General features: G+C 30.8%; 7 protein-coding genes across 7 annotated transcripts; 5 read left to right on the top strand and 2 right to left on the bottom strand.

Annotated features, from left to right (window-relative positions):
• The first annotated feature begins 554 nt into the window (after window positions 1-554).
• On the top strand, window positions 555-3,790 carry LOC119613357 (sodium-dependent nutrient amino acid transporter 1). The gene is made up of 10 exons (XM_037969377.1): window positions 555-921; window positions 1,008-1,227; window positions 2,035-2,150; window positions 2,209-2,363; window positions 2,424-2,527; window positions 2,582-2,771; window positions 2,828-3,104; window positions 3,161-3,337; window positions 3,404-3,501; window positions 3,564-3,790. The coding sequence occupies exons 1-10, from the start codon at window positions 600-602 to the stop codon at window positions 3,714-3,716; spliced, it is 1,812 nt and encodes a 603-aa protein (XP_037825305.1). The 5' UTR covers window positions 555-599; the 3' UTR covers window positions 3,717-3,790.
• Window positions 3,791-4,015: 225 nt separating this feature from the next.
• On the bottom strand, window positions 4,016-5,774 carry LOC119613366 (transmembrane protein 39A). Its single transcript, XM_037969389.1, has 4 exons — window positions 5,386-5,774; window positions 4,982-5,217; window positions 4,363-4,921; window positions 4,016-4,301 (listed from the first exon to the last, which is right to left on the bottom strand). The coding sequence occupies exons 1-4, from the start codon at window positions 5,596-5,598 to the stop codon at window positions 4,062-4,064; spliced, it is 1,248 nt and encodes a 415-aa protein (XP_037825317.1). The 5' UTR covers window positions 5,599-5,774; the 3' UTR covers window positions 4,016-4,061.
• A 475-nt stretch (window positions 5,775-6,249) lies between these two features.
• Window positions 6,250-8,379, bottom strand: LOC119613303 (probable cysteine--tRNA ligase, mitochondrial). Its single transcript, XM_037969315.1, has 2 exons — window positions 8,176-8,379; window positions 6,250-8,113 (listed from the first exon to the last, which is right to left on the bottom strand). Exons 1-2 carry the CDS (start codon window positions 8,187-8,189, stop codon window positions 6,526-6,528), a joined length of 1,602 nt encoding a protein of 533 aa, XP_037825243.1. The 5' UTR covers window positions 8,190-8,379; the 3' UTR covers window positions 6,250-6,525.
• Window positions 8,380-8,408: 29 nt separating this feature from the next.
• On the top strand, window positions 8,409-9,015 carry LOC119613313 (cytochrome c oxidase assembly factor 5). Its single transcript, XM_037969326.1, has 3 exons — window positions 8,409-8,647; window positions 8,706-8,801; window positions 8,858-9,015. Exons 1-3 carry the CDS (start codon window positions 8,543-8,545, stop codon window positions 8,897-8,899), a joined length of 243 nt encoding a protein of 80 aa, XP_037825254.1. The 5' UTR covers window positions 8,409-8,542; the 3' UTR covers window positions 8,900-9,015.
• A 496-nt stretch (window positions 9,016-9,511) lies between these two features.
• LOC119613295 (guanylate kinase-associated protein mars) lies at window positions 9,512-13,259 on the top strand. The gene is made up of 3 exons (XM_037969303.1): window positions 9,512-10,134; window positions 10,472-12,878; window positions 12,944-13,259. The coding sequence occupies exons 1-3, from the start codon at window positions 9,646-9,648 to the stop codon at window positions 13,024-13,026; spliced, it is 2,979 nt and encodes a 992-aa protein (XP_037825231.1). The 5' UTR covers window positions 9,512-9,645; the 3' UTR covers window positions 13,027-13,259.
• A 1,126-nt stretch (window positions 13,260-14,385) lies between these two features.
• On the top strand, window positions 14,386-22,814 carry LOC119613207 (protein lin-54 homolog). The gene is made up of 4 exons (XM_037969155.1): window positions 14,386-14,774; window positions 17,651-20,051; window positions 21,541-21,683; window positions 21,742-22,814. Exons 1-4 carry the CDS (start codon window positions 14,753-14,755, stop codon window positions 22,176-22,178), a joined length of 3,003 nt encoding a protein of 1,000 aa, XP_037825083.1. The 5' UTR covers window positions 14,386-14,752; the 3' UTR covers window positions 22,179-22,814.
• LOC119613217 (elongation factor Tu) lies at window positions 15,345-17,396 on the top strand. Its single transcript, XM_037969164.1, has 2 exons — window positions 15,345-15,502; window positions 15,562-17,396. Exon 2 carries the CDS (start codon window positions 15,601-15,603, stop codon window positions 17,062-17,064), a length of 1,464 nt encoding a protein of 487 aa, XP_037825092.1. The 5' UTR covers window positions 15,345-15,502; window positions 15,562-15,600; the 3' UTR covers window positions 17,065-17,396.
• Window positions 22,815-26,065: the final 3,251 nt, after the last annotated feature.

Here is a 26,065-nt window from a genome sequence, read left to right on the forward strand (position 1 = left end):
ATTTTAAAGTAATTTGATGCAAATTTCTATAATTTGAATATTTTTAATGCGATATGAAACAATTAGATTTAAGCTTTTGTTTTCAACAAATACAGTTTTTTTACTAAAAATTTACTTACCAGTGTTGCCAGATTTTGGGAATTTGGTATACTCGAGAAATATTTATCAAGCAACTATACAGTAAAAATTTTATTTTTATAAATAAATGCAATTATTGAAATGTTTACTCTGAAGACACACAAAGGCCCCATTTACAAATTCTCCACAAACCTTGATTAGCTAGTGTTCTTATCAATTTACTAATTTAACCACAATTACGAAAAAAAAAATCGTTATAAAATTCATACCTAAGTGTCAGTAAATATTCAAAAGAATAATAAAAACAGCTAAAGCTGTAAGCAAACACAGATTAAAATAGACATGATCATACAGATTTATATATACACAAACAAAAAAGAATATAATTTAATATCTTTATAACATAGCATCTTAAAGATATTAAAATGCGAGAAAATATCATCGTTACAATAAATTAAATAATAAATTTTTAACTTACAGTAACACATTGACTTTGAAACCATCAACATTTCGTAAAAAATATGTCGGAATTAGAAAAAGGGCTTTTAAATCCTAAAAGTAAAGTTACTATAACATCTAAGGAAAATAACGACAATAAACCTAAAGAACAATGGGGGAATGAAATCGAATTTCTATTTTCCTGCATTTCATTATCGGTGGGTTTGGGCAATATTTGGCGTTTTCCCTATATTGCCTTTCAAAATGGTGGCGGTGCTTTTGTTATTCCCTATTTAATAGTTTTATTGATAATAGGACGTCCTGTATACTACTTAGAAATATTAGTAGGTCAATTTTCAGGCAGAGGTTGTATTAAAGCCTTTGATATGGCACCGGTAATGAAAGGTATGTATAAAGAAGAAACCCAACTTTTATAAAAAATTTTTAAAGTTATTTATTTTTTTGTTATTTAAACTTTTGCAATTTTTTAGGTGTAGCTGCTGGTCAAGTCTTAGCTACTGGGGCCTCCATCACCTATTATTCCAGCATAATGGCTTTAACATTAAGATTTTTAATAGCGTCGTTTTCAAAAGTTTTACCATGGAGCTATTGTCGCAAAGAATGGGGTTCAATATGTTTGGAAAACGATTTGATGGCAAATAACACAACTGACAGTTTAAATAAAATGTCACCCGCTGAGCTTTATTTTCAGTAAGTTATTGAAACGACTTTATATACGATCAGAGAAGACTATTTAGAACTAGAACTGAACTAGAACTGAACTAGAACTGAACTAGAACTGATCTAGAACTGAACTAGAACTGAACTAGAACTGAACTAGAACTGAACTAGAATTGAACTAGAACTGAACTAGAACTGAACTAGAACTGAACTAGAACTGAACTAGAACTGAACTAGAACTGAACTAGAACTGAACTAGAACTGAACTAGAACTGAACTAGAACTGAACTAGAACTGAACTAGAACTGAACTAGAACTGAACTAGAACTGAACTAGAACTGAACTAGAACTGAACTAGAACTGAACTAGAACTGAACTAGAACTGAACTAGAACTGAACTAGAACTAGAACTGAACTAGAACTGAACTAGAACTGAACTAGAACTGAACTAGAACTGAACTAGAACTGAACTAGAACTGAACTTGAACTGAACTAGAACTGAACTAGAACTGAACTAGAACTGAACTAGAACTGAACTAGAACTGAACTAGAACTGAACTAGAACTGAACTAGAACTGAACTAGAACTGAACTAGAACTGAACTAGAACTGAACTAGAACTGAACTAGAACTGAACTAGAACTAAACTAGAACTGAACTAGAACTAGAAATGAACTAAAATCGAACTAGAACTGAACTAGAACCGAATTAGAACTGAACTAGGACTGAACTAGAACTGAACTAGAACCAAACTAGAACTAAACAACTACTGAACTAAAAACAAATTTAAATCGATCCTTAATTTTTTGAATTATAAAACAGTTTATAATTTTTTTAGAAATGAAATTTTACAAGAATTCCCTAACATCGACAATGGCATTGGTTCACCTAATTGGGAATTGGTAGGCTGTTTGGCCTTGTCATGGTGTATTATAGGAGCAGTATTAATAAGAGGTATGCTAATAATAACAATTTCAATCTAAAACACATTTTTACGCAAACTATTAAATAGGCATCAAAAGTTCGGGCAAGGCAGCTTATTTCTTGGGTGTATTCCCCTATGTGGTTCTAATAATTCTCCTGATAAGAGCTGTCACTCTACCAGGAGCTTTACAGGGCATAATCTACTTTTTCAAGCCACAATGGCAGGAGTTACTCAATCCTTTGGTAAGTTTAATCAAGTTCGCTGTAAAGCCAGCAATAAGAATTCTTCATTTAAAAATAAAGGTCTGGTATGCAGCTGTTACCCAAGTATTTTTCAGTTTGGCCATTTGCTTTGGTACTTTGATCACCTATGCTTCCTACAACAATTTCAAACGGAATGTTTACAAGTAGGAAATTTAAGATATATAAAGATATTTCAATTAGCAATTAAAAATTTTCAGTGATATTGTCATTATAACTACCATGGATTCTTGTTCCTCGATAATTGCTGGCTGCATTACTTTTGGCATCCTGGGTAATTTAGCTTTTCAAACGGGTAACACCGATATAGCAAAAGTGGTGAAGGGCGGCGCGGGTTTGGCTTTTATATCTTATCCAGATGCCATAGCAAAATTTGAATTTATACCACAGGTAAGCTATCAAGGCTTTAAGGCCATGTTGATGCTTTAAAACACAACTACCTAAAGGCATTTGCGGTCCTTTTCTTTTTGATGCTATTTGTCTTAGGTATAGGCAGTACAGTGGGCATGGGTTCTTGCATAATACGCGTAATCAGGGATCAATTTGTTAAGTGTCCCAATTGGCCTTTAGCCTTGGGTTTGAGTGTGTTGGGTTTTGCCATTAGCATTATCTACATGTGTCCCGGGGGACAATTTATATTGAATTTGGTGGATTTCTATGGAGTTTCTTTTACCGCCTTGATATTGGCCATCGGTGAATTATTAGCTGTTGGTTGGGTTTATGGTAAGTTTTGTTGTAAACAGTTGTTTTTTGAAATTGTTTTAAATTTCTCTTTTTAGGTATTAAACGTTTTTGTGAGGATATTAAATTTATGGTGGGTTTAAAGACCGGCTTATATTGGCGTTTATGTTGGGGTGTTATAACTCCGGGTCTAATGTTGGCTGTTCTTATTTATACTCTGGCTGATTTGAAGCCTTTGACCTACAAAAATGTGGATTATCCTTATATAGCTCATGGTAGTACATAATAGAATATATTTAAAATATTTTAAAATTTTTGTTTCAATTTATTTCTTTTTTTAGCTTTTGGTTGGTGTTTATCGGCATTAGGTCTTTTACAAATACCCGGATGGGCTTTATATCAATTTTGGTGCCAAGATAAGAAGTTAAATTTTAAACAGGTTAGTTGCTTTTATTTAAACATTCTTTAAGGTTAAATTTAATTGATTCTTGTATTTTTTAGAAATGTTTGGCTTTATTTAAACCTTCAAGAGGTTGGGGTCCTTTGGATCAAAATGAGCGATATGAATACGACAATTATCGCAAGAATGTAGAAAATAAACAAGGCGGACAACTAAAAGGACAACTAAATTTTTGGAATAATTTATTTAACTAAATTAAAACAATAATGAAATCATTTAACTAAAGACCGAAATAAAGAAAGTTAACTTCATCAAATATACACAAGTGGAAAGACGCATCGCTCAGATTTCTGTTACTCAGATTGGGAATTAGTTAAAATTGAATTAGAACCGAACTAAAACTTAACTAGAACTGATTCTATGATTTTCTCTCCTAAACCCCTTCACTTGATTTTAACATTCTTAATTTAATCATAAACACATTATTATGATGCCACTCAATAACTTACCCTTGAGACAAACCATATTAGACATTTTCAAATTCAACTGTGGCTTCTTGCAGTCTCTTCTTGTTGTTTTTATTATTTTAAAATTTTATTTTAATTATCCATTAATTTTAAATCGCTTACCGTCAGCTCAGCCAAATAAACTCTTTTTGTTATCAAATAATCACGCATCAATTTGAAAAACGTAAATTGATTTGTCAAAGTAATAAAGCTTAGAGATAAAATAAAATGCCATTCAATGGCATAATACAATAAGGAAATACCCGATAAAACTATACAAGTTTGTATAATTGTTAGAGTGGCATAGATCAAAGATGGATTGTGGAAAAGTTTCTAAAGAATAATACACAAAATAAATGACTCTGTTATACATAAAATTATTTTTAATACTTACATAAAATCTAGCATGTGAAGAATTACCGGGAGTGGCCACCGTTACCGGGCCAAAACTGCGATACAATTCCCCACTACATTTAGCTACGGTATTATGGCCCCAAAGAGCACTTTTTATCCAATTAGGAGCCGTAGCACTGACCACACAATCAGCGCCAGCACGCAATTCTAATTTAAACCAATAGCCCAAATGTAAAGCAGCTCTGTGAAGAATATCACTGTATTTAGAGGGGAAACTAAACACCGTACACATGGTGAAGACACTAAAGAATACCAGTAGAATGTGAATGCTGGCCCATAGCACGTTATATTGTACCGCAGAGGCAAAATAGCAGGGTAGAAACGTAGAAAAATAGGCGTTTAACAACGAAGTAAAAATAACCTGCTTAAAGCGGCAATTGAAATCATTGCGTAAAACATCTATTTCAAAGCGTATGGCATTGGGATTTGCCGAACAGGAATGTAAAGGAAAACCATTAAAGTAGGCACCTTTTACCTCATAATTAAAACGTAAAAAAGGTTCCAAAGTAAAGCCAAAGGCCAGGAAATATACTATAAATCTAAAAAGAAACAAAGATTTTAAAAACAGAAGTTTCTATCAAAAACTTTGAAGAACTTACGGATATATTAATAAAAATATAGTCAAGTAATTATTGTTGTTGTAGAGCATAACTATGCAAGCTATAAGCAAAGCCAATATAACATCCTCTATGACATATTTGCAAATGCCCATCATTTGTTGCAGGTGGGTGGGCAGCAGCAATTCCACAGCCCTTAAGCAGACACAATACACTAATCTTCTAGCATTTATGGCCACAATTAATATTAGCAAAAAAGGTTCAATATGATAAAGATTCTAAAAAATAAAAATATTTGAAAAGATTGAAAACAATTTAACACTGTAATCCAGTAGTTGTCTAATTTGCGAATTTTCTTTGTGGTTTCTAAATTTCTTATTAATTCTGACAAAAATCTGCCAATTAGACCAGTACCGGGACAGGATAAATTCATGTATACAACTCACCATAGTATTTGTTATTTGCGAGTGAGGTAACCACCAGTTTGTGCGATAAATATTTATAAATTGCATGGCAGCGGCACATGTTGTAAATAAAAACATTAACAATTCATTTAGGATCTCTGAGGAACCGGGATAGTCTGGAAATGGTATATGTTTGGGCATAGGTGTTGCCGATTGTGCTATACCTTGGTTATCTTCTTCTTTATTATCACGCATTGTTGGTATTTAATATGTTTGTAGTTTTACACTTGTAAATTGTATGTTTTAATTAATTTTTTTCTAATTAGTGTTTGTAAAATTTAGTAAAATTCATGTTATTTTTAATATATTTTTCCAATTGTATAAAAAAACAAAAAGTAAACAAATCTAAACAGCTGATTGGTGATATTACCAGATTAATTGAAAAAATTCCCCTTGTAATACAACAGGCTAATTTGTAATAAGAGGACAACAGAAAACGAATTCGTTATATAGTTTGACATAGAAGCCTTCGGTTGATTATTTTTTACATGTAGGATTTGACATTTAACTTTTTAATTTCAATAATGAATTGTGCAAATAATATCACCTTATGTTAATATATTTTATACTACATGTTTCCATCTCTGTTATGAAAAACTGCAAAAATTAATTGTTTACATTTAAAAAGCTTAACCCATTAAGTTTCATTCATGCAAATTCACTTGTGGAAAAAGTAATTTTAGGCAGAAAAAATAATTTTGCTTGCGAAAGACCTTTATAGAAAACAATTTTCAAGACGTCATTCTTAATTAATTTTTAAGTAGAAATTTGTAACCGATTATGGCCAATAGGCTAGGTTTATTTGGAATAAATTAAATTAATTAGTAATTATATACAAACATTTTCTAAGAAAGGCAATAAACTATCACCATAAATATTTTTATTAAAATAGCCAGACATTATTTAAAAAACCACAATTTTTAAAATTTTCTCTACAAAAAATTGCAACAGAAGCAATTTTATTTTAAAAGAAAACTGATATTTTTCTTAAAAAACGTTCTATATAAAATACACATGTATTTGTGACATTAATAGTTTATTTGATAAAACAAGCAAGATCTTAACAATTATTATGTAATTTTCTTAATAAAACAACAAAAGTTTTGTGCAAAAACATCAACATTAATTCTTATTTTCTATGAAATTCCAAGAACTGCCCTGAGAATGATCACGTATTTCAATACCATGATTGCGCAAACAATTTCTCAAATCATCACACACTTTAAATAATTCCTTATTTTTCCCCATCACTGCTTGCTGTCGTATGTTTTCGCGTGTTTTTAAAATATCTTCAATTATGGCATTAATATTTATGTTTTCTTTATCATTAATGCTGCGCTGTGCATCTGCAAAGCTGAAACCAAATGATTGCAAAATATAATCAACATAATTATTTACCGCGGCAATAGCATCTAAACATGAAGAAGTTTCATTTTCTACGGTTGCATTGGTATTTGTATTAATACAACGACTAACTCCAGAAATTTGATCTAAGAGTATGCTTATTGAACGTGCTGTGTCAAAGTCATCTCTGATACAAGAGTCTATATTGGATTTAGCATAATGTAGATTTTGAAGTATTGTATTAGCATTCAAATTGGAGCCAATTTTCTTGCCATTTAAATAAGCTAAGCAGTCGGCTTTAAATGTTTTAAATTTGTTTAACGTATTTTTAGCAGTTTCCATTAATTCTTTGCTATAATCCATTGAATTTTTATAATTCGATAGAGCACAAGCCATACGAAAATCGTCAGCAGTAAACTCCTTCAGCATTTCATCTATGGATATGGTATTTTTTAAGGACTTGGACATTTTTTCACTTTCTCCTTTGATATTTAAATGGCCAGTATGCAGCCAGTAGTTTACCCACTGGCGCGTATCATGATAGACACAACTTTGAGCCTCTTCATTTTCATGATGTGGAAATCTTAGATCCATACCTCCCGCATGTATATCAATAGACTTGCCAAATATCATATTTGCCAAAGTACTGCACTCAATATGCCAGCCGGGTCTTCCCGCACCCCAAGGCGAGGGCCAACTGGGTTCATTTTCGGACTTACGTGCTTTCCATAATGCAAAATCAAACGGGGAAAGTTTATTTTGCGATTTCAAAGCTTCATCATCATTTAAATTTAAATTCTGCAATTTGCCGTAAATAGGAAACTGTTTTACATCAAAATAAACCGAAGAATCTTGAGACACATAGGCGCATTGTTTTCGTACTATATCTTCAATATAACTGATAATTTTAGGCATATGTTCCGTAACCCTTAACTTAATATTAGGTTCTATTACATTTAATTTACGCAAATCTGACCAAAATTCCGTTTCGTAATAATGAGATATTTCTCGCCAATCTTTGCCCGATTCCTGGCTCCTTTTTATGATTTTATCATCGATATCCGTTATATTCATAGCACTAACAATATTAAAATTAAAATGCTGTCTTAATATACGTTGTATAATATCTAATTTAACATAACAACTGGCATGACCCAAATGAGAAGAATCGTAAACAGTTGGACCACAGGTGTACCAGGTTAGAAAGTTTTCATTGGGTAGTATGAGAGGAACTTGACGTCTGGCGGCACAATTATAAATGCGTATACCGGTATCTATGCCATCCGGTTTAAACCAACGTTGTTGCGAACACATCGTACGTAAAGGGTTAATAAAATATCCCAAACGTCGTTTGGTCATAATGCAACTGCAGAAATTTATAAAATATTTAATAAAAATTAGTCTAATTATTTATTGTTTTCTACTTACTTTGTTTTAAACATGTTAATTTTAAGACTAAAATGATACTTGTTCACATAAAACCTGATTTTTATAATTAATTTTTCGCAAAAATGCAAAAGTTTTTGTTAATAATAACGAAACAGATGGTCCGGTTTTATAGTCTTCTAATAAAAATTGCCATATTTAAAAAAAGCACAAAATTTCCCAAACATTGAGTAACCTTGCCTTATCAATATGCTTATTGTTTTGGGAAATTATTTTCTTTTCCAAAAATATGGCAATCTTAATGAATCATATGTTTTGGGTAATTTTGGTTATTGCGTCTGTTAGTCCACTGGATTCTAACCATTTTTTATAAAAATAATCACTTATTTTTAAATAAAATCTTTTCAAAATGATGCGCTATGAGGAAAACGAAAAATTGGCTGATAATACTGCCTGTGCTGGGGTACGAGCCGATTTGAAAATGTGTTTATTAGAAAGTGATTGCTGCAAAAAGGTAAATAACGCTCGATTGGGTGGTTGCAACGAGTTTTATAATTGTTGTGATATTTTAGGACAAGAGGACTCCCAGGGAGTGTTTGCAAGCTAACTTGGTGCCTGAAGAATGTCAAATTCTACGCAATACCTTTTTTGAGTGTAAAAGATCCATAGTAAGTCGGTTTTTAATAAATTTGTAAACTGATAATTATTGTTGATGTCATTACAGCTTGACAATCGTATGCGTTTCAGGGGTCGTAAAGGCTATTAGTTTTTCTTTCGAGTTTGCTAATAAGTCATCATTATAGTCAGTCATCAACTAATAGGTTTAAATAAATAAATTGTTTCTTTGATATAAAAATAAATGTTTTAATTATAAATAATCAAGATTAAAACTAAGTTATGTAAAAATTCATTCCTACATACAATTCCACTTTTGTTTGAAAAACGTTACCAATGAAAAGACTTTGATAATTGACAGGGTTATTTCCTTCATTTAATATTGGATTCCCATATTTTTTTAAATCTATTCATCTTTGAAATTGTTACCACACAACACACCATTCCCTGATTGAGAAGCATATTATGGCTAGAACTTCAATAATTTTCTGAAGTGAGAAAACTCGCGAAAGCTTTTAAATTGATATATTAAACTAAAAATTTTCAAATGTACATTTTAAGCTTGCGACTCTTTTTGTTTTGTACATTAGTTTTAAACTATAGTTCGACTTTTTTTAAAAAAGTTCAAAATTTATGTTATTTTTAAAGTTTTTCCTAATCACCTAGTAAAATTATCCCTTAATATGGCATCCTTGAAAGTTTAACGTCCCCGTTTTTGTTGCAAAAAATACAACACTGCTGTTTGTTTGACAATTAGTCAATTTAAAATTCCTTTGCAAGGGAAATTTGATAGCAGAAAAAAACGAACCGCCATTTATATCCCAGGCGGCATCAATAAAATATATTTTGTGTTTTTAAATAAAAATCACCTTAAACCTAAACTAAAAATAATTAAATATGGATTTCCATAAAAGTTTATATCATGAGATGCATTCCCAGACACCTCATCACAAAAGAGAAAATCGTAGATTGCAGGAAGCCAATCGCATCAAGCAGAGAAGAGATCGTTTTCAAAATTCAAGGAATATTTCAGTTAGTCCGGTGAGACATAAAGAAATTATAATTCCCCTATGTCCAGATGATAAGGAAAATGAAAGCCAAACTGATAATCCGAATTCTACACGCTTAGCCAAATTGGTGTGTAATACAAATAACCCAGAGAAATTGAAAAAGCAGGAGGCTTTTTTGAAACGCTTCGCTGAATGGATGGATAAGAAGAAAAATGCAAAAACACAGCAAGAGGGGGTTAATAAAAAGAAGCCTTTCATATCGGCTGTTAATAGTGGTGGCAAACAAGCGGCTACGACTTGTTCTATAGTGCCAAAAGGACATCATGATGGTTTTCGACCGCCAGCGGGGCTTAAGAGTCAAAAACCAAATGAAAAGGTATTAAAATATGTTTTAACATAGCATTTCTTTGAAAAAACAATATGATACTAGTAGGTACCAACATATGTTAGACTTTTGAAACTCTAAATTGACTGATTTTGTTAAATTGATTTAAATTTAAATAGACCTGAACTTAGACTTTAGTATATTTGTACTAGACCATATCTAGGATTGAACTACAACTAATTTATAACTGAATTGGAACTCAACTAAAAATGAACTAGAACAGAACTAATTTAAAACTGAACTAGAACTGAATTAAGGCGCATTTCTAACATCAATTTTAAATTACACTTTAAAATTTCCAAAACTAAATTAAAAATTCCTTTTTTAGGCTGAAACCATTAACAAACCTATCCTTAAAGGCAGACAGTCAATTTATACAGTAGTACCCACACCACCAAGAAAACCCAAGGAAACAAATGATAAATTAAAAAACAAATTTCCAATTGCCCGCAAAGCATTGCCGACAAATTTACACACACGGATATTAAATTCAAACAAAACACCAAATGTTTCTGCCCCAAATTCTGCCAAAACTGTCAATAAATTGCAAACGAAAACACCAATAGATAAACCAAAACCTGTGGTTAAAAAGAACTCTACTACCAAACCAACTTTAGAAACAAAAACAGCCACCGCAACATTGCCTACCTTAAGGTCTACACTAAAGCCTCGCGTTTTAAAAATGCCACCACCACCAGCTCCTAGAACAAAGGCGGTTGTAAAGAAACCAGAACCTACTACAACTACCACCAATAGGCAGACAGGGGCTGCAGCTAAAGCCAGAAATTTAGCTACAAAACGTGTAGAAACTAATAAACAAACAAAAAAATCTCCTTTAAAAGCTGGAGGAGCGCGTTTAGCTCAAAATTTAAAGGCCAAAAAACCTTTAAATACTTCCAAGAAATTAAAAGTACCCAATGTTCAAGTTAATGGTAAAGAAATTTTAAGTTTATTTAAAAACAACAACAATAAACCTTTGGCAGAAGATATGGTTATACAAACTCCCAAAGATTTCACATTAAATCCTTTCGAAGAGTTTGTAACCTCCACAAAGTTAAGAAATTCTAGCCATAATTTAGAGAACTTGGAAGGAAATGGCATAAGTCCTATAGAAACTTCCCCAAAAAGGGCTCATACTGTTAAAAAGTTTAATTTTATAAGATATTCCGAAGCCCCCAATGTATCGGACAATGATGCAGTGGAAAATGAAGTTGAACAAGTTAAAGAAAATCCACCAACAGCAGCAGCAGCAGCTAATGTCTCTGATGAAGAAAATAAGACTCTGGTAGAAACTCCAGCTATAGACGAAAAAACTCCTACAAAATCTAAACCAGAAGAAAAACCCGCCAATTATTTAAGTCCCTTCGTTAGTGTCACCCGCGGTAAAGTCAGCTTAAAAAAGGAGAAGGAAAAACGTAATAGTATTTATCTACAGAATCCAGCTGAAGATAATGATGCGACTACGGTCAGTACTAGTCCCCTGAAATCACCCAAATACTCAGTTGAGGTGCGTAGAACCCTGGAAGCTGTGCGTTATTTCCGCAAACAATTACAAGATGAAATTGATAGACTCCACCAGCAGTGTGACATTTGGGAGGCTTATAAGAGTGAAAATCTGGAAAAACTACAAATTGAAAATGTTGAAGACATGATCAATGTTACCATTGGTCAAACACGTCTTTTGACAAGTAAAAAATTTATGCAATTTAAGGGTTTAATTGATCGCTGTGAAGCAGGCGCCACCGGTATTGGGGCCGTTGAGTATGATGGTAGTGAAGACACTAAACCCATAACAGCAGTAGACTTGGAAGGATTTTGGTCCATGTTGGGATTGCAAGTCGATAATTTGGAGAAACGTTTTGATAATTTAAATCGTTGGAAATTGAATGATTGGATAGATCCCGATGAAGCGAAACCTAAAATTAAAAAGAATTTAACAAAAGTAAAGAAAGCCAAGGCAGCACCAGCTACTAAAGCCAAACCCAGTTCCGCGTTGCAGCAAATGTTGCGTAAAATGCAGGCAGAAAAGCGTAAAAACAGAAATCAGCAAAATGGTGGTAATGAAGATGTGGTACTAACACCATCCAAACAGAATCCCAGACGTTCCGGCAACAGTAGTAATTCCACACCACGCAAATCTATGGATAATAGCCAAACACGTCGTTTATCGATAGTAGTAAAAGATCGCAAATATTTCTCTCCTGCAGCTACAGTAATTTCGGTTTCCTCTCCCAATCGCAGAAATTCAATGATACGTAAAACTTCCCAGGATTCGCCCAAATTGCTAAAGCATATAGAAAAGTTCAATGAGACTTTGGATAACATGCAATCGTCTTTGGATTTAAGGAAATCCGTGTTAATAAACGGCAACTCAAGACGCATGAGTATAAATCCACAATCACCCATGAGAAATTCTTTGGATAAAGTCGGTATAAAGGAAACTGTAATGGCTGTAAATGGTAATTTTACTGTCGGCCATGAGGAGGAACCAACTTCCAGCCAAACTAATTTCAACACATCACCGCAACATTCACCAGTGCCTACTGGACGCAAATCTATACTTAAAACTCCCGGCACGGCCAAAAGCAGACTACGCAATGTTATATTCAATGAAAAGTTGCGCGTAAAAAAATTTAATTTTCTCATAAACGAAGATGATCAATTGAATGGTGAAAATGGCAATAACGAGGCCAATGAGTCACATGAGGAAGATTTGGCACAAAGGGTTGATGAAGGTAAACTATAAACATTTTTATGTTTAAAAGTTTTACTTTTTAATATTCCTTTTCTTCTGTTTTAGATGAACCCCAGCGTACTTTAACATTGCGAAATCGTAAAGTACGTTTGCGTCCTTCTTGCGAAATCGTTATACCTTCTAAATAATATGGGCCTATACTTCATTTGTATAATAATTTTTTATTTTATTATATTTTTTTATACTTTTATTATGTTAACTGTTGCGTTTTTAAATCTTGACCTATCATCATATTGGAATAACAAGTCGTTTACTTTTATTCTTAAGAATTTTTACTGGTTTCAAACTACACTTACAAGTATTTATGTGTGGGTTTGTGAAAAAGTAATTTTGAAATAATAAAGTAACGATTAATTTGTTATTTTTTTGTTTTTCTAAATATTTAAATCGCTGTCTGTGTTTTTTTTATTACATACTGTATTTTTTCAATAAAGATTAATTTAACAAAATTTTATTTAATTCTTAAATCATTTAAAAGTTTAAGGTGTAATTGTTAGTTTTTGTAGAAATTCTCTGAATTGAAATAGTGAACGAATGAGACTTTGTATCAGAAATAAATTTTGTAGCAGAATTGATGTAAAATCGCAAACTTTTTAAAATTTTATAAAAATTCGATTTTTCACTGTTTTACAATTCAATTTATTTAATTAAGTTAAAATATTATTCAAAATTTAATTTCAATAAAAATTCAAATATTTTATTTCACAAAAATATATTTTTTTATTTGAAATTACACTTTTTTGTTATAAACTAGATTTTTCACTAAAAATTCAAATTTTCATTAAAAAGTCAAATTTCCACTTTAAATTCCATTTTTAAATAATAATTCCAATTTTTGAAAAAAAAAAATTAATAAAAATTCTATTTTTCACTAAAAGTTCAAATTTTGTGAAAAATTTCATTTCCCAATTAATATTCGATTTTCTCTAAAAATCCCATTTTGTAAGAAAATATTTTTAGCAAAAATCGGATCTTTGTTTGTTTTTTAAAACGTTTTTAAAATGTTAAATGAGAGATTCTTAGAAACTTGGTAATTTTTTACAAATGATTTCGTTGTATAATTAATATAATAATAAAAAAACATAAACATATTATTATAAATATTTCAGAAACTTAATACATAACCCTATCATCAGACACGATATAGTAAATTCAGAATTTTTAATTAAATTACTCTTACAAATGTGTAATTGAAGAAAAATCTTCAAGCATAGAAATACAACTCTGTGCTTTAAACCCTTATAAAAGTATAAAAACAACAAGTCATACATGTTTCATAAAATATTAATTCAATTAAACTGTTATATAAATTTTAATTTATTTTTTTTATAACGTTATATATGATGTTTTAAAATTTTTATTTACTAAATTTCATTTAAAATTACAAAACAAAAAAAATTTCCCTTGTTCCTGTCTCACATTCCACTGACAGTAGTGCCAACATTGATGTAACAAATAAAAAATACAACTCTGTTTTTCTTCTAACACGAATGTCATCAAAGCAAAAAAAATCCATTTCAATAATAAATGAAAAATTTCCTTCTACACACGATAACGCAGAATACAGCAAAAATTTTTAATTTGAAATTTTATTCAAAATATATTTAAGTAAAATGTGTTAAAACTATTATAAGTGGAACAAGATTTAGTGCTTAAGTGAAAAGTGTAAAAACTCTTTGGACTTTTGGTAAAATAACGCGCCTATTTTGTGGTGTTACTCTCCCACAAATTGTCGTAGTAGTGCTGTGCAGTGTTTACTTACCAATTTGGTGAACTTTTTTTACAATAAATTGCAATTTTTCCCATTAATATAAAACGTAATTTGAAGAAAATCCTCTCAAGAAGTTACCAACAATGGATATCAGTGATAATATGGGTAAGTGTTGGCATATTTATTATTACTTTTTGGAAAGCTTTGCATTTGGATTTCAAATTGAATTTTCAATTGCTGATTGTTGTTGCCTGTACCAACAAGCAGGGCGAACGTTTGTCTAAGGCATGGAGTAAAAAAATGAAAATATACGTATGCTTTCAATTAGTTATAAGTTAATTGTTTATTATATATAAATTTAAATTGTTTTTATTAAGTTTTAACTAAATAATATGTAGAGTAATAACTTTTAATGGAAAATACATTTTGTTGCTGGCACATTAGGTTCATACAATTGCCAACGGCCAATGTACGTTTTTGTTAACGGGATTTTGAGTAAATGTTTGAATTGTTTTTATTAAAAACCTACAACTATATTTAACAAGTTTTTTGCCAATAGTTTAAGGAAAATTCAGGAAAATGGTAAGAATTTGGTTAATTTTTCCTAAAAATACCATAATGTTTTTATCATACACTCATTGCCTCCAATTTTTTCTTTTATTGAAACGATGTTGCCATATTATGTTTTAATTGGCTATGCCACACTGATAAAATTCCCTTTTCTATAAGAAAAAACAGTGTGGCTAAATATGATCATATGTTGGGATATTTTTTATTTGACATTTTTCTTTGCACATTTTGAGGGTTAGTTTTACGCAATTGCCTGCATTCTTTGTGAATCGTCTAAGAAAATTATAAAATTTTCTGGAATTTAATAAAAGATTATAATATTGGTAAGTTAAATTATATTTGTTATAAAGAACGCAAATTGAATATTAATTTTTTCTCTTAGTTCTGGTTTAATTCACAAGTAAAACTATATTCCGGCATCATGTCTGCATTGCGTGCGGTATGTCAAGCTAGCGGTGTGACCTCTTCAGTATTGGGCAGATGTTCTTCCGTACGTCGTGCTCTTAGCACAGCACGTTTGGTGCGCTTGTCCCAAGGTACACCAGCTGCCTTGCTGCAATTGCAACGTTTTACTCCCATGTCGGCCACCACTCAAGGATTCCAGCAATTTGTTCGTGAATATGCCAACGAAAAGAAGGTGTTCGAACGTACTAAGCCTCATTGCAATGTTGGTACTATTGGTCATGTAGATCACGGTAAAACCACCTTAACTGCTGCCATTACCAAAGTATTGGCTGACAAACAATTGGCCGAAAGTAAGAAATACAATGAAATCGATAATGCCCCCGAAGAAAAGGCTCGTGGTATTACTATTAATGTAGCTCACGTTGAATACCAAACTGAGAACCGTCATTACGGCCACACCGATTGTCCCGGTCATGCTGATTACATTAAAAACATGATTACTGGTACCGCTCAGATGGATGGCGCTATTTTGGTAGTAGCCGCTACAGACGGTGCTATGCCCCAAACCAGAGAACATTTATTGTTGGCCAAGCAAATTGGCATCAATCACATTGTGGTGTTCATCAATAAAGTCGATGCTGCCGATCAAGAAATGGTTGATTTAGTAGAAATGGAAATCCGTGAATTGTTGTCTGAAATGGGTTATGATGGTGATAACATTCCCGTCATTAAGGGTTCAGCCTTGTGTGCCTTGGAAGATAAGAGACCTGAAATTGGCTCTGAAGCTATTTTGAAATTGTTGCACGAAGTTGATAACTTCATTCCCACACCAGCTCGTGAATTAGACAAACCCTTCTTGTTGCCCGTAGAAAATGTTTACTCCATTCCTGGACGTGGTACTGTGGTTACCGGTCGTTTAGAAAGAGGTGTTGTCAAGAAGGGCATGGAATGTGAATTCGTAGGCTACAACAAGGTATTGAAATCTACTGTTACCGGTGTTGAAATGTTCCATCAAATTTTGGATGAAGCTCAAGCTGGTGATCAATTAGGCGCTCTTGTCAGAGGTGTTAAGCGTGATGATATCAAACGTGGTATGGTTATGTGCAAGCCCGGCAGTGTTAAAGCTCTCGATCAATTGGAAGCTCAAGTTTATATCTTAGCTAAAGAAGAAGGTGGTCGTACCAAACCCTTCATGTCTTTCATTCAATTGCAAATGTTCTCACGTACCTGGGATTGTGCTGTGCAAGTCCAAATTCCCGACAAAGAAATGGTTATGCCCGGTGAAGATACCAAACTTATTCTACGTTTAATACGTCCCATGGTTTTGGAACAGGGTCAACGTTTCACCTTGCGTGATGGTAATCTTACCTTGGGTACTGGTGTCGTTACTAAAGTTTTGCCACCCTTATCCGAAAGCGAACGTGCTTCATTGACCGAGGGCAAGAAGGCACGTGAGAAGAAGCAAGTGGCTAAAAAGTAAATCTTAAGAGTAGTAAATAAAACTTATCCATAATATAAGAATTTACAAATTACTTTTTTCCTTTTAATTTTTAAAATTGTTGTAAAACGAATTGTTTAGTATGTTTTTGCTCTGATAACAATTTTCCTATTGGCAATTGTTAAATTTTCGTTTTTTTAAAACAGCATTTGTGTGGTATGTTACGCGCTGGCCCTAATTTTTCTGGGGCTCTAAACAATAGAAACGTTTTTTTATTATTATTTCTCTATATTAAGTAATAATTGAATTATTTTTTTGTCCTTTGTGAAAATGAAAGGAAAATTTAATAAAAATTTAAACAAACAGAAAATCTATCTCAGATGTTTTATTAAAAAGGTAATTAGTTAAGATTTTGAAATGAAAATTCCATTTCCATCATCACAAGTGTGATGATGCTGAAACTGCTGAAAACTGTCCAAAGAAGACACTTTTTCTATAGTAATAGAAAGTACAAATTTTCACTAAAAATCCATTTTTTTTACTAATAAATCGAAAATTTTTCACAATAAATTCCAATAAAATCAATTTTTTTATTTTCTATTAAATTTACTTTTAACATAAATTCTAGATTCTCTAGACGATTCTTCGGCGTTGCCTGAATTAAGCTTCGACGATCTTTTAGATGCCTCACCCATAAAGAAAACAAATAAGTCAAGTTTTGATGATGACGCCTTGGAACTGGATAATGAACGAAAAAATCGTACAGATGATACGCTCAATACGCCGGGACCTAAAAAACCACCCACTATGCAAAAAACTCTTAACACCTCCATAGCCATATCGAGTGGAACGAAAACATTAACGCCCGTAAGAACGCATGCCGTCAAATTGGGAAATAGTCCGAGCACTTTCACCCAGGTGGTTAAAAATAATGGTGGCAACACAACGACAACAAATACAACACCAGTTTTATTAAATACCAAGAATGTTTTACCAAAAACAGCAACACAAATACCCACAAACTCCTCCATTAAATTAACACCAAAAATAGTGGGAGGTAATACTGGCACGGGCAATATAACGATGGCCGGTAAAACAGCGGTACGGACTTCAAATGGTCAAATAATTTATATACAAAAAACACCAACAGCTGGGAATATTAAGGCAGCTGGTGGTTCCACCACAACTATTGGGAAAACACCCGCTTTGGGTGGTAACAATTCTAAACCTGTAACCATACAAGTGTTACGTACAGCAGATGGTAGTTATGTACCCATAAAAACCACTACAGCAGGAACAAATGGCAAAAATACCACCTTAACACTCTCACCCACTAGTTTGGCGGGCAAGAAAATCATCTCTTCAGCAGGAGGACAAGTTATTATAAAGGGCACTATAAAGCCTACAGAAGCAACAGGCACTGTGACATCTATGGCTAAAACAATGACCACAAATGCTTTAACCGGGGTCAGAACTGTGGTAAAACCCATGACTGCCACCTCCTCTGCTAGTGGGCAAGTTAATGATTTAAATAAATCAAAACCTATAGTTGTGCAAGCTTCGGGTGGCAAACAAATCATAGTATCTAATCAGAACATCGTCAAATTATCCCCCAAACCACATACTGTAACAACAACTGCTGGAGCGGGTACGCTTAATACCTCTACTACTGGTTCAGGACAAATTCATGCCATACAAATACCCGGTAAAATTGGAGTACAATATGTACGTGTTTTACCCAATACAAAGGTGCCCGGAAAAAGCTTAAATACCTCGTCACCGGCTGCTGTAACCTCTACTGCAACAGCAGCTACAAAAACAGTAAATACAACAACATCAACCAATCAACCGGTGAAAATTTTAAATTCTTTGCCGCAAAAATTCACTTTAGTACAAAAGGCGGGTACAAAATTGGTGGTAACACAAAAGAAAGATCCCTCTAGTGGCAGTAATACGGATTTCTCGCCCATGACTTCTAAGGTACAGAAAACCATAGTCACTGTGCCCACCATCAAGTCTTTAAATGAGGATAAAAACAAAAATTCACCTGTGCAGCAGCAGCAGTCTTTGATTAAAAACACTTCAGCGAATTTAATAAACAGCAATAATAGCACCAGTAATCAGACTATAATAAGAAAACATAAAATATCCGAAATTAATACAGAAATACAAAGAATTACCACCGCGACGGATAATGCGGGACCACCGGAAATCAAAAAACCAACACCAAATAATAGAGTTGTAGTCGTTTCGAGTCAATCACAACCAAAAATTCTTAATAATAGCATACAACAACCAGGACGCATTACCTTACCCAGCACAGCTCTTAGCTCCAACAACGCCAGCAGCAGCAGCAGCAGCGGCAACAGTGGTATGGTAAAGATTACACAAGTAACACAAAATGGCAATAAATTATATACCGTACTAAAGCCCTCATCAATAGACCAAAAAGCCAATCCCAAACCCTACAGTGTGTTGAAAACTAACAATCAAACCACATCCGCAACAGCAGCCTCCTCATCATCAGCTAACAACACTACAACAAATAAAGCTGCGGGCATTGCTAAACCTTTAATAAATAAACAACAACTTCTACAACAACAGCAAAAATTGCTGCAACTTAAAAAGCAACAACAACAGTCAGCATCAACTCAAAATACCACAAAACCTTCTATAGCTATAGCGTCCTCATCCGGCTATATAGTGCCCATACAAATTAAAGAAGAACCAGCCGATTCTAACTCAACCACTGCTAGCAATATCGAGTCATCTGCAGCACAACACAATTTACCAACTCCTGCCGTGACTGAGGAAGAAAACGATTCTTTGGATCCCATGGTGGGTGGTGTACGTCGTAAACATTGTAATTGCAGTAAATCACAATGTTTGAAATTATATTGTGACTGTTTTGCCAATGGAGAATTCTGTCAGGATTGTACGTGTAAAGATTGCTTTAATAATTTGGAAAATGAAGATGAACGTCAGCGGGCAATTAAGACTTGTTTGGAAAGGAATCCAAATGCTTTTAAGTGAGTACGAATGTAAAAATAAGAGATAAATATAATTTTGATATATTGGGTCTTAGGGTCATAGAAGGCGGTACGCAAAAGAAACTTTTCTACAGGAAACTGTTAAAAAAGAAACTTTTCTATACAAAGCTATCGAAAGAAGATTCTTTTCTATATAAAACTGAGCAAAGAAAAAATTTTTCTATAGAAAACTGACCAAAGAAGAAACGTTTCTATAGAAAAATGTGCAAAGAAGAAACTTTTCTATGGAAAATTGTGTAAAGAAGACATATTTCTATAGAAAAATGTGTAAAGAAGACACTTTTTTTATAGAAAAATATGTAAAGAAGAAACTTTCCTATAGAATAATGTCTAAGGAAGACACTTTTGTATAGAAAAATGTGTAAAAAAGACACTTTCCTATAGAATAATGTGTAAAGAAGACACGTTTCTATAGAAAAATGTGTAAAGAAGACACTTTTCTATAGAAAAATATGTAAAGAATATACTTTTCTATAGAAAAATGTCTAAAGAAGACACTTTGCTATAGAAAAATGTTTAAAGGATACACTTTTCTATAGAAAAATGTTTATAGAATACACTTTTCTATAAAAAATATGTAAAAAGACACCTTTCTGTAGAACAACGTGTAAAGAAGAATCTTTTGTATAGAAAAATGTCTAAAGAAGACACTTTTTTGTAGAAGATTGTCTAAAGAAGACACTTTTCTATAGAAAACTGTCTAAAGAAGACACTTTTCTATAGAAAACTGTCTAAAGAAGACACTTTTCTATAGAAAACTGTCTAAAGAAGACACTTTTCTATAGAAAACTGTCTAAAGAAGACACTTTTCTATAGAAAACTGTCTAAAAAAGACACTTTTCTATAGAAAACTGTCTAAAGAAGACACTTTTCTATAGAAAAATGTTTATAGAATACACTTTTCTATAGAAAAATGTTTATAGAATACACTTTTCTATAGAAAATATGTAAAGAAGACACCTTTCTGTAGAACAATGTGAAAGAAGAATCTTTTGTATAGAAAAATGTCTAAAGAAGACACTTTTTTGTAGAAGATTGTCAAAAGAAGGCACTTTTCTTTAGAAAATTGTCTAAAGAACACAATTTCTTTAGAAAATATCTAAAGAAGACACTTTTCTATAGAAAAATTTTTAAAGAAGATAATTTTGTATAGAAAAATGTCTAAGGAAGACACTTCTATAGAAAAATGTCTAAAGAAGACACTGTTCTATACTCAGAGTGCCTTAAGATGATACTTTCTGTTACAATTATATGGCAACCAATAACCTTAAATAATCGATAACTTACGGTATTGCCATATTGCAGAATTTCAAATTTCAAAAATTCATATATCAAAAGTCAAAAACAAAGTATACCGGGCTGATAGATTATCTCATTAAAAGCGCTGCCGTCAAGAAAAGAAATGTATTAATTTTCTGCCAAAGAACCTGTTAGAAAAACAATTTCATATTTTCTTTTTTTCAATCAGGCCAAAAATTACTTCATCAAGGGATCAAGCCGATATGCGTTTACACAACAAAGGATGTAACTGCAAACGTTCGGGATGTTTGAAAAACTATTGTGAATGTTATGAAGCTAAGATACCCTGCAGTTCAAACTGCAAATGTGTGGGTAAGTAGAAGGATAAGAGCAAAAAAATAAAATGTTATTAAAATTAAAACTTCTGCAGGCTGCCGTAATGTAGAAGATCGACCAGATTTGGATATGGATCCCATAGATCCCAAAATTATGGCCACTATAGCCATGGGTGGCTCAAATGCCGATAGTATGTCCCTAAAGCGTAGCTATGATAAAACGCAAAGAGATTTTAGTGGCTCCTTACCGGGTATATCGATTAAGGCGGAAAAGAAAGAATCAAAATCGTTTAGTAATTATGACACTGGTGCCGTTTCACCCACTCTAGAGGGACAACAGTGTAATTTTATTACTCAAGAAGTAATTGATGCCACCATACAGTGCATGATAACGCAGGCGGATGAATGTGAAAAGAATAATTTACCAGCGTATCAAACAGAGAAAATGGTTATGGAAGAATTGGGTCGTTGTTTGGTAGAAATTATTGACTTTTCAATACGCACTTCAGATAATAGTTATTCACAAGATTAAATGTTTAAATTGCAAGCAAAAACTATATCAAATATTGTAAAGATGTTAAATACATACAGAATATATAAATATACAAAGTAAGCTAGTTATTATTTTAGAGCAGAAGGCCTTTTAGATCGGTTTAAGCGGGTCCTTTAGGAAAGCAAAATTAGCCTCGTATACCTGATAATGTATACAAGACTGTTTGCTAACTATTACGACAAAAATTTTAATATAATACTTTAAAATTGTAAAATTTGGCAATACTTTCATACATTACGAATTTTGTTAATCTGGCTTATACTGTAAATTAAATTTTGTTTGAGAATTTTAAAAAATTCCCATAAAATGTTATTTTTAAAATTTGCTTAACATTTTTACTAACGACATAAGAGTTTGACCCACATAATATTAGAAATTGTTTAACATTTTTAAAAATGTTTACGTTTTATTAAAATCTACTAACTAATAAAAAACTATATAACGTATTTATAATCTCTTTAAACTAACTGTAAATATAATATAATAAAAAAAAAACACTCTTTAAACTTTTAAATAATTTTGTTCTAATTAAAAAAAAAAGACTTTTTGAAAGTTTTTTTTTTCTCTAACATTTATGCTAATAAATGATTTTATGGCTCTTGTTTAAGCTTTTGCTTTATTTTAGGCTTTTGTTTAAAACATTTTATTTTGTTTATTTTTCAATTGTTTTCCTTTTTTTTATTTTTAAGAATTTAATAAATTAACTTGACTTTTATGTCGTTCATTTTTTTTGCGATTACTGTTTAAAATTCACTTTGTTTAAAAAGCAATTCATTAAAGCTTTCTGATATTTGGTTCTAATTTTCTTTAGAAGTTAAGTAATTATATACTTTTATTATAAATGTATAAAATTAAAACGTAAAATATTTTAATAAAAATATATAAAGTTGAAAAAAGAAGATGTTTAATTAAAAAAAATATAACAGAACACAGAAGAAAACTTTCTGTAGAAGAGTTTTGAATAAAAAACAGTCCAAATAAGATAATTCTATAGGAAATAATAGAAAGAAGACCCTTTTCTATAAAAAAAATGTTTAAGGAAGACATTTTTCTATAGAAAATTGTAAAAAGAAGAAAGTTTTCTATATAAAATTTTATAAAGAAGACTATTTTCTATAGAAAATTGTATAAAGAAGACACTTTTCTATAGAAAATTGTATAAAGACATTTTTGTATAGAAAATTATATAAAGAAGACACTTTTGTATAGAACATTATATAAAGAAGACACTTTTGTATAGAAAATTTTATAAAGAAGACACTTTTGTATAAAAAATTTTATAAAGAAGACACTTTTGTATAGAAAATTATATAAAGAAGACACTTTTCTATAGTAAATTATATAAAGAAGACACTTTTCTATAGAAAATTATGTAAAGAAGACACTTTTCTATAGAAAATTTTATAAAGAAGACACTTTTGTATAGAAATTGAGAAGAAGAGACTCTTCTTTAGTAAATTGTATAAAGAAGACACTCTTCTATAGAAAATTGTATAAAGAAGATGTTTTTCTATTGAAACTTGTATAAAGAAGGTACTTTCTATAGAAAATTGTATAAAAAAACACTTTTCTATAGAAAATTGTATAAAGAAGACACTTTTCTATAGAAAATTATATAAAGAAGACACCTTTCTATAGATAATTATATAAAGAAGACACTTTTCTATAGAAAAGTTTATTAAGAAACACTTTTCTATAGAAAATTGTATAAAGAAGACACTTTCCTTTAGAAAATTGTATAAAGAAGACACTTTCCCTTAGAAAATTGTATAAAGAAGACACTTTTCTATAGAAAAGTGTATAAAGAAGACACTTTTCTATAGGAAATTATATAGAAAAGTGTCTTCTTTACAATTCTATAGAAAATTGTATAAGGAAAAAACTTGTTTATAGAAATTGTAAAAAGAAGACTCTTCTATAGAAAAGTGTCTTGAAATTGTATATAGAAGACACTTTTCTATAAAAAAATTATAAAAATTACACTTTTTATAGAAGTTTGTATAAAAAGACATTTTTTATAGAAAATTGTATAAAGAATACACTTTTATATAGAAAATTGTCTAAAAGAGACATTTTTCTATAGAAAATTGTATAAAGAATACACTTTTATATAGAGAATTGTCTAAAAGAGACAGTTTTTTATAGAAAATTGTATAAAAAAGACACTTTTCTAAAGAAAATTGCATAAAGAAGCCCCTTTTCTATAGAAAATTATATAAAGAACACAATTTTCGATAGAAAAATTAAGTTAGACTTTTTTAAAAGAACTTTTTGTAAAGTTTTAATTTTTTTATTATAAAAATGGTCCTACGAGAGTTTAGTTTTTTTATCAAACTTACCTATATTTCAAGTTAAATAATAAAATCGAGAAATTTTTTTGAGTGTAGCTCAGTTTTATTCACCAACAACGTATTTAATTTCATTTTAAATTTAATCATATTAATGATTTTTTGTTTTTGTTTTTAGGTTTTAGGTTTTTAAATCCATTTATAAATTCTTAAAAATCTAAAATATTAAGGGTATTTCAAAATACATTTAATTATTTATTAATATTTGAATTTAGTTGCTTTTGTTAAGGGTTTCCTCTTAATGCTTTTTTTTTCGAACATTTTCAAATAACTTTTTTTTTAAATCATGTTAATGTCAAAGTGGTTTCTTCCATTGTTATATTTTTCATGTAAAAGCTAATATTTTAGATAATAATATTAATTATTAAGTTATATAGTATTTTAAGTATATATTTTTGACTATTATGCTCAAATGCAAAACAATTTTTTTTCTTCAAATTTTTTTTTCAGGAATTTTTTTTCTTTAAGTTTTAAATGTTAGTTTAAGGTTTAATAATATTTGGTCACAAAGAGCTTAAAGGCTAAAAATATTTTATAGTTTAGTTTTATGTAAATATATAGTTAATGATATAGATATAGTTATAAGTTATTTATAGTTTATATCAGTGAATAGTGTGTTTGACCCCATACCAGCTTTTTTTTTGATTATGTGCAAATATGTATGTTTGTTATAATATTTATTTAATAATATATAGGTTTAAATAGCCAATTGTTTAATATATTTTTATTATATTCATATTTTGTTTTAAATACTTTTAAACTTATATTGTCTAATTCACACAATAATACTCATTAACGATCTAAAATCGTTTTAATGATTTTTTATATATTTTAAATATTATTAAACTATTTTTGTTTTTTTTTTTAGTTGTAACTTGAAAACCGTTTAAACTTTTTTTTATATTTTTATAAATAATTACCCTGTACATAAGCTTTTTTTATTAAATTATTTAAATATTATAATAATGATTGCATTTTTGTGGCAATTCTTGGGCGTTTTTCTTTAAGTTTTTTTTATTAAATTTAAACAGAAACGTTCTACTACATCAATTTTTAATATTGTTTTTCTTCTAAATATCAGCAAGTATTTCAGCTATTTTATTATGTACATTTTTTTGAATATAACTTTTATTAAATACCTGCTTTCAACTACAAATGTTTGCTTTTCAACTTTGGTTTTGCAAATTTAACCCAAATTTACATTAAACACGGTTAAACTGTAAATGGTTTTTATTAAGTGTCATTGTTATTTTATAAAGGACTTATAATACAAAGAATAAAACATTTACTACATTTTATATTTATTTTTAATTTAAAAGAAAATTGTTTAAAAATCAATAAATTCAAATGGTTCTTCGAGATGAAGCTTAAAATTTCCTATAAAAAAAGTACCTAGAAGAACTTTTTCTTAAATATTTCAAAATATTAAAAAGAATGGTCCTTCCAGCCCAAGTATTCCAATTTAAAATCTGGTACTAAAATGCTTTAAATTGTACTAAAAGTTATTACTGGAAGAAT

The sequence above is a fragment of the Lucilia sericata genome, unplaced genomic scaffold, assembly GCF_015586225.1.
Source record: "Lucilia sericata isolate MDLA Ls3-8-SP2 unplaced genomic scaffold, ASM1558622v1 Contig000039F_arrow, whole genome shotgun sequence".
Classification (NCBI taxonomy): Eukaryota; Metazoa; Arthropoda; class Insecta; order Diptera; family Calliphoridae; genus Lucilia; species Lucilia sericata.

Coding starts and splice junctions, on each gene's coding strand:
- LOC119613357 (XM_037969377.1), top strand. CDS start 600: ATGTCGGAATTAGAAAAAGGGCTTTTAAATCCTAAAAGTAAAGTTACT. Junction 3,338..3,403: donor TTATCCTTATATAGCTCATG/GTAGTACATAAT, acceptor TTCTTTTTTTAG/CTTTTGGTTGGTGTTTATCG. Junction 3,502..3,563: donor AGAAGTTAAATTTTAAACAG/GTTAGTTGCTTT, acceptor TGTATTTTTTAG/AAATGTTTGGCTTTATTTAA.
- LOC119613366 (XM_037969389.1), bottom strand. CDS start 5,598: ATGCGTGATAATAAAGAAGAAGATAACCAAGGTATAGCACAATCGGCA. Junction 4,922..4,981: donor ATATTTTTATTAATATATCC/GTAAGTTCTTCA, acceptor GTTTCTTTTTAG/ATTTATAGTATATTTCCTGG. Junction 4,302..4,362: donor CTTCACATGCTAGATTTTAT/GTAAGTATTAAA, acceptor ATTATTCTTTAG/AAACTTTTCCACAATCCATC.
- LOC119613313 (XM_037969326.1), top strand. CDS start 8,543: ATGATGCGCTATGAGGAAAACGAAAAATTGGCTGATAATACTGCCTGT. Junction 8,648..8,705: donor AAAGTGATTGCTGCAAAAAG/GTAAATAACGCT, acceptor GTGATATTTTAG/GACAAGAGGACTCCCAGGGA. Junction 8,802..8,857: donor TTGAGTGTAAAAGATCCATA/GTAAGTCGGTTT, acceptor ATGTCATTACAG/CTTGACAATCGTATGCGTTT.
- LOC119613295 (XM_037969303.1), top strand. CDS start 9,646: ATGGATTTCCATAAAAGTTTATATCATGAGATGCATTCCCAGACACCT. Junction 10,135..10,471: donor GTCAAAAACCAAATGAAAAG/GTATTAAAATAT, acceptor TTCCTTTTTTAG/GCTGAAACCATTAACAAACC. Junction 12,879..12,943: donor GGCACAAAGGGTTGATGAAG/GTAAACTATAAA, acceptor CTTCTGTTTTAG/ATGAACCCCAGCGTACTTTA.
- LOC119613207 (XM_037969155.1), top strand. CDS start 14,753: ATGGATATCAGTGATAATATGG. Junction 14,775..17,650: donor GGATATCAGTGATAATATGG/GTAAGTGTTGGC, acceptor CATAAATTCTAG/ATTCTCTAGACGATTCTTCG. Junction 20,052..21,540: donor AGGAATCCAAATGCTTTTAA/GTGAGTACGAAT, acceptor TTTTTCAATCAG/GCCAAAAATTACTTCATCAA.
- LOC119613217 (XM_037969164.1), top strand. CDS start 15,601: ATGTCTGCATTGCGTGCGGTATGTCAAGCTAGCGGTGTGACCTCTTCA.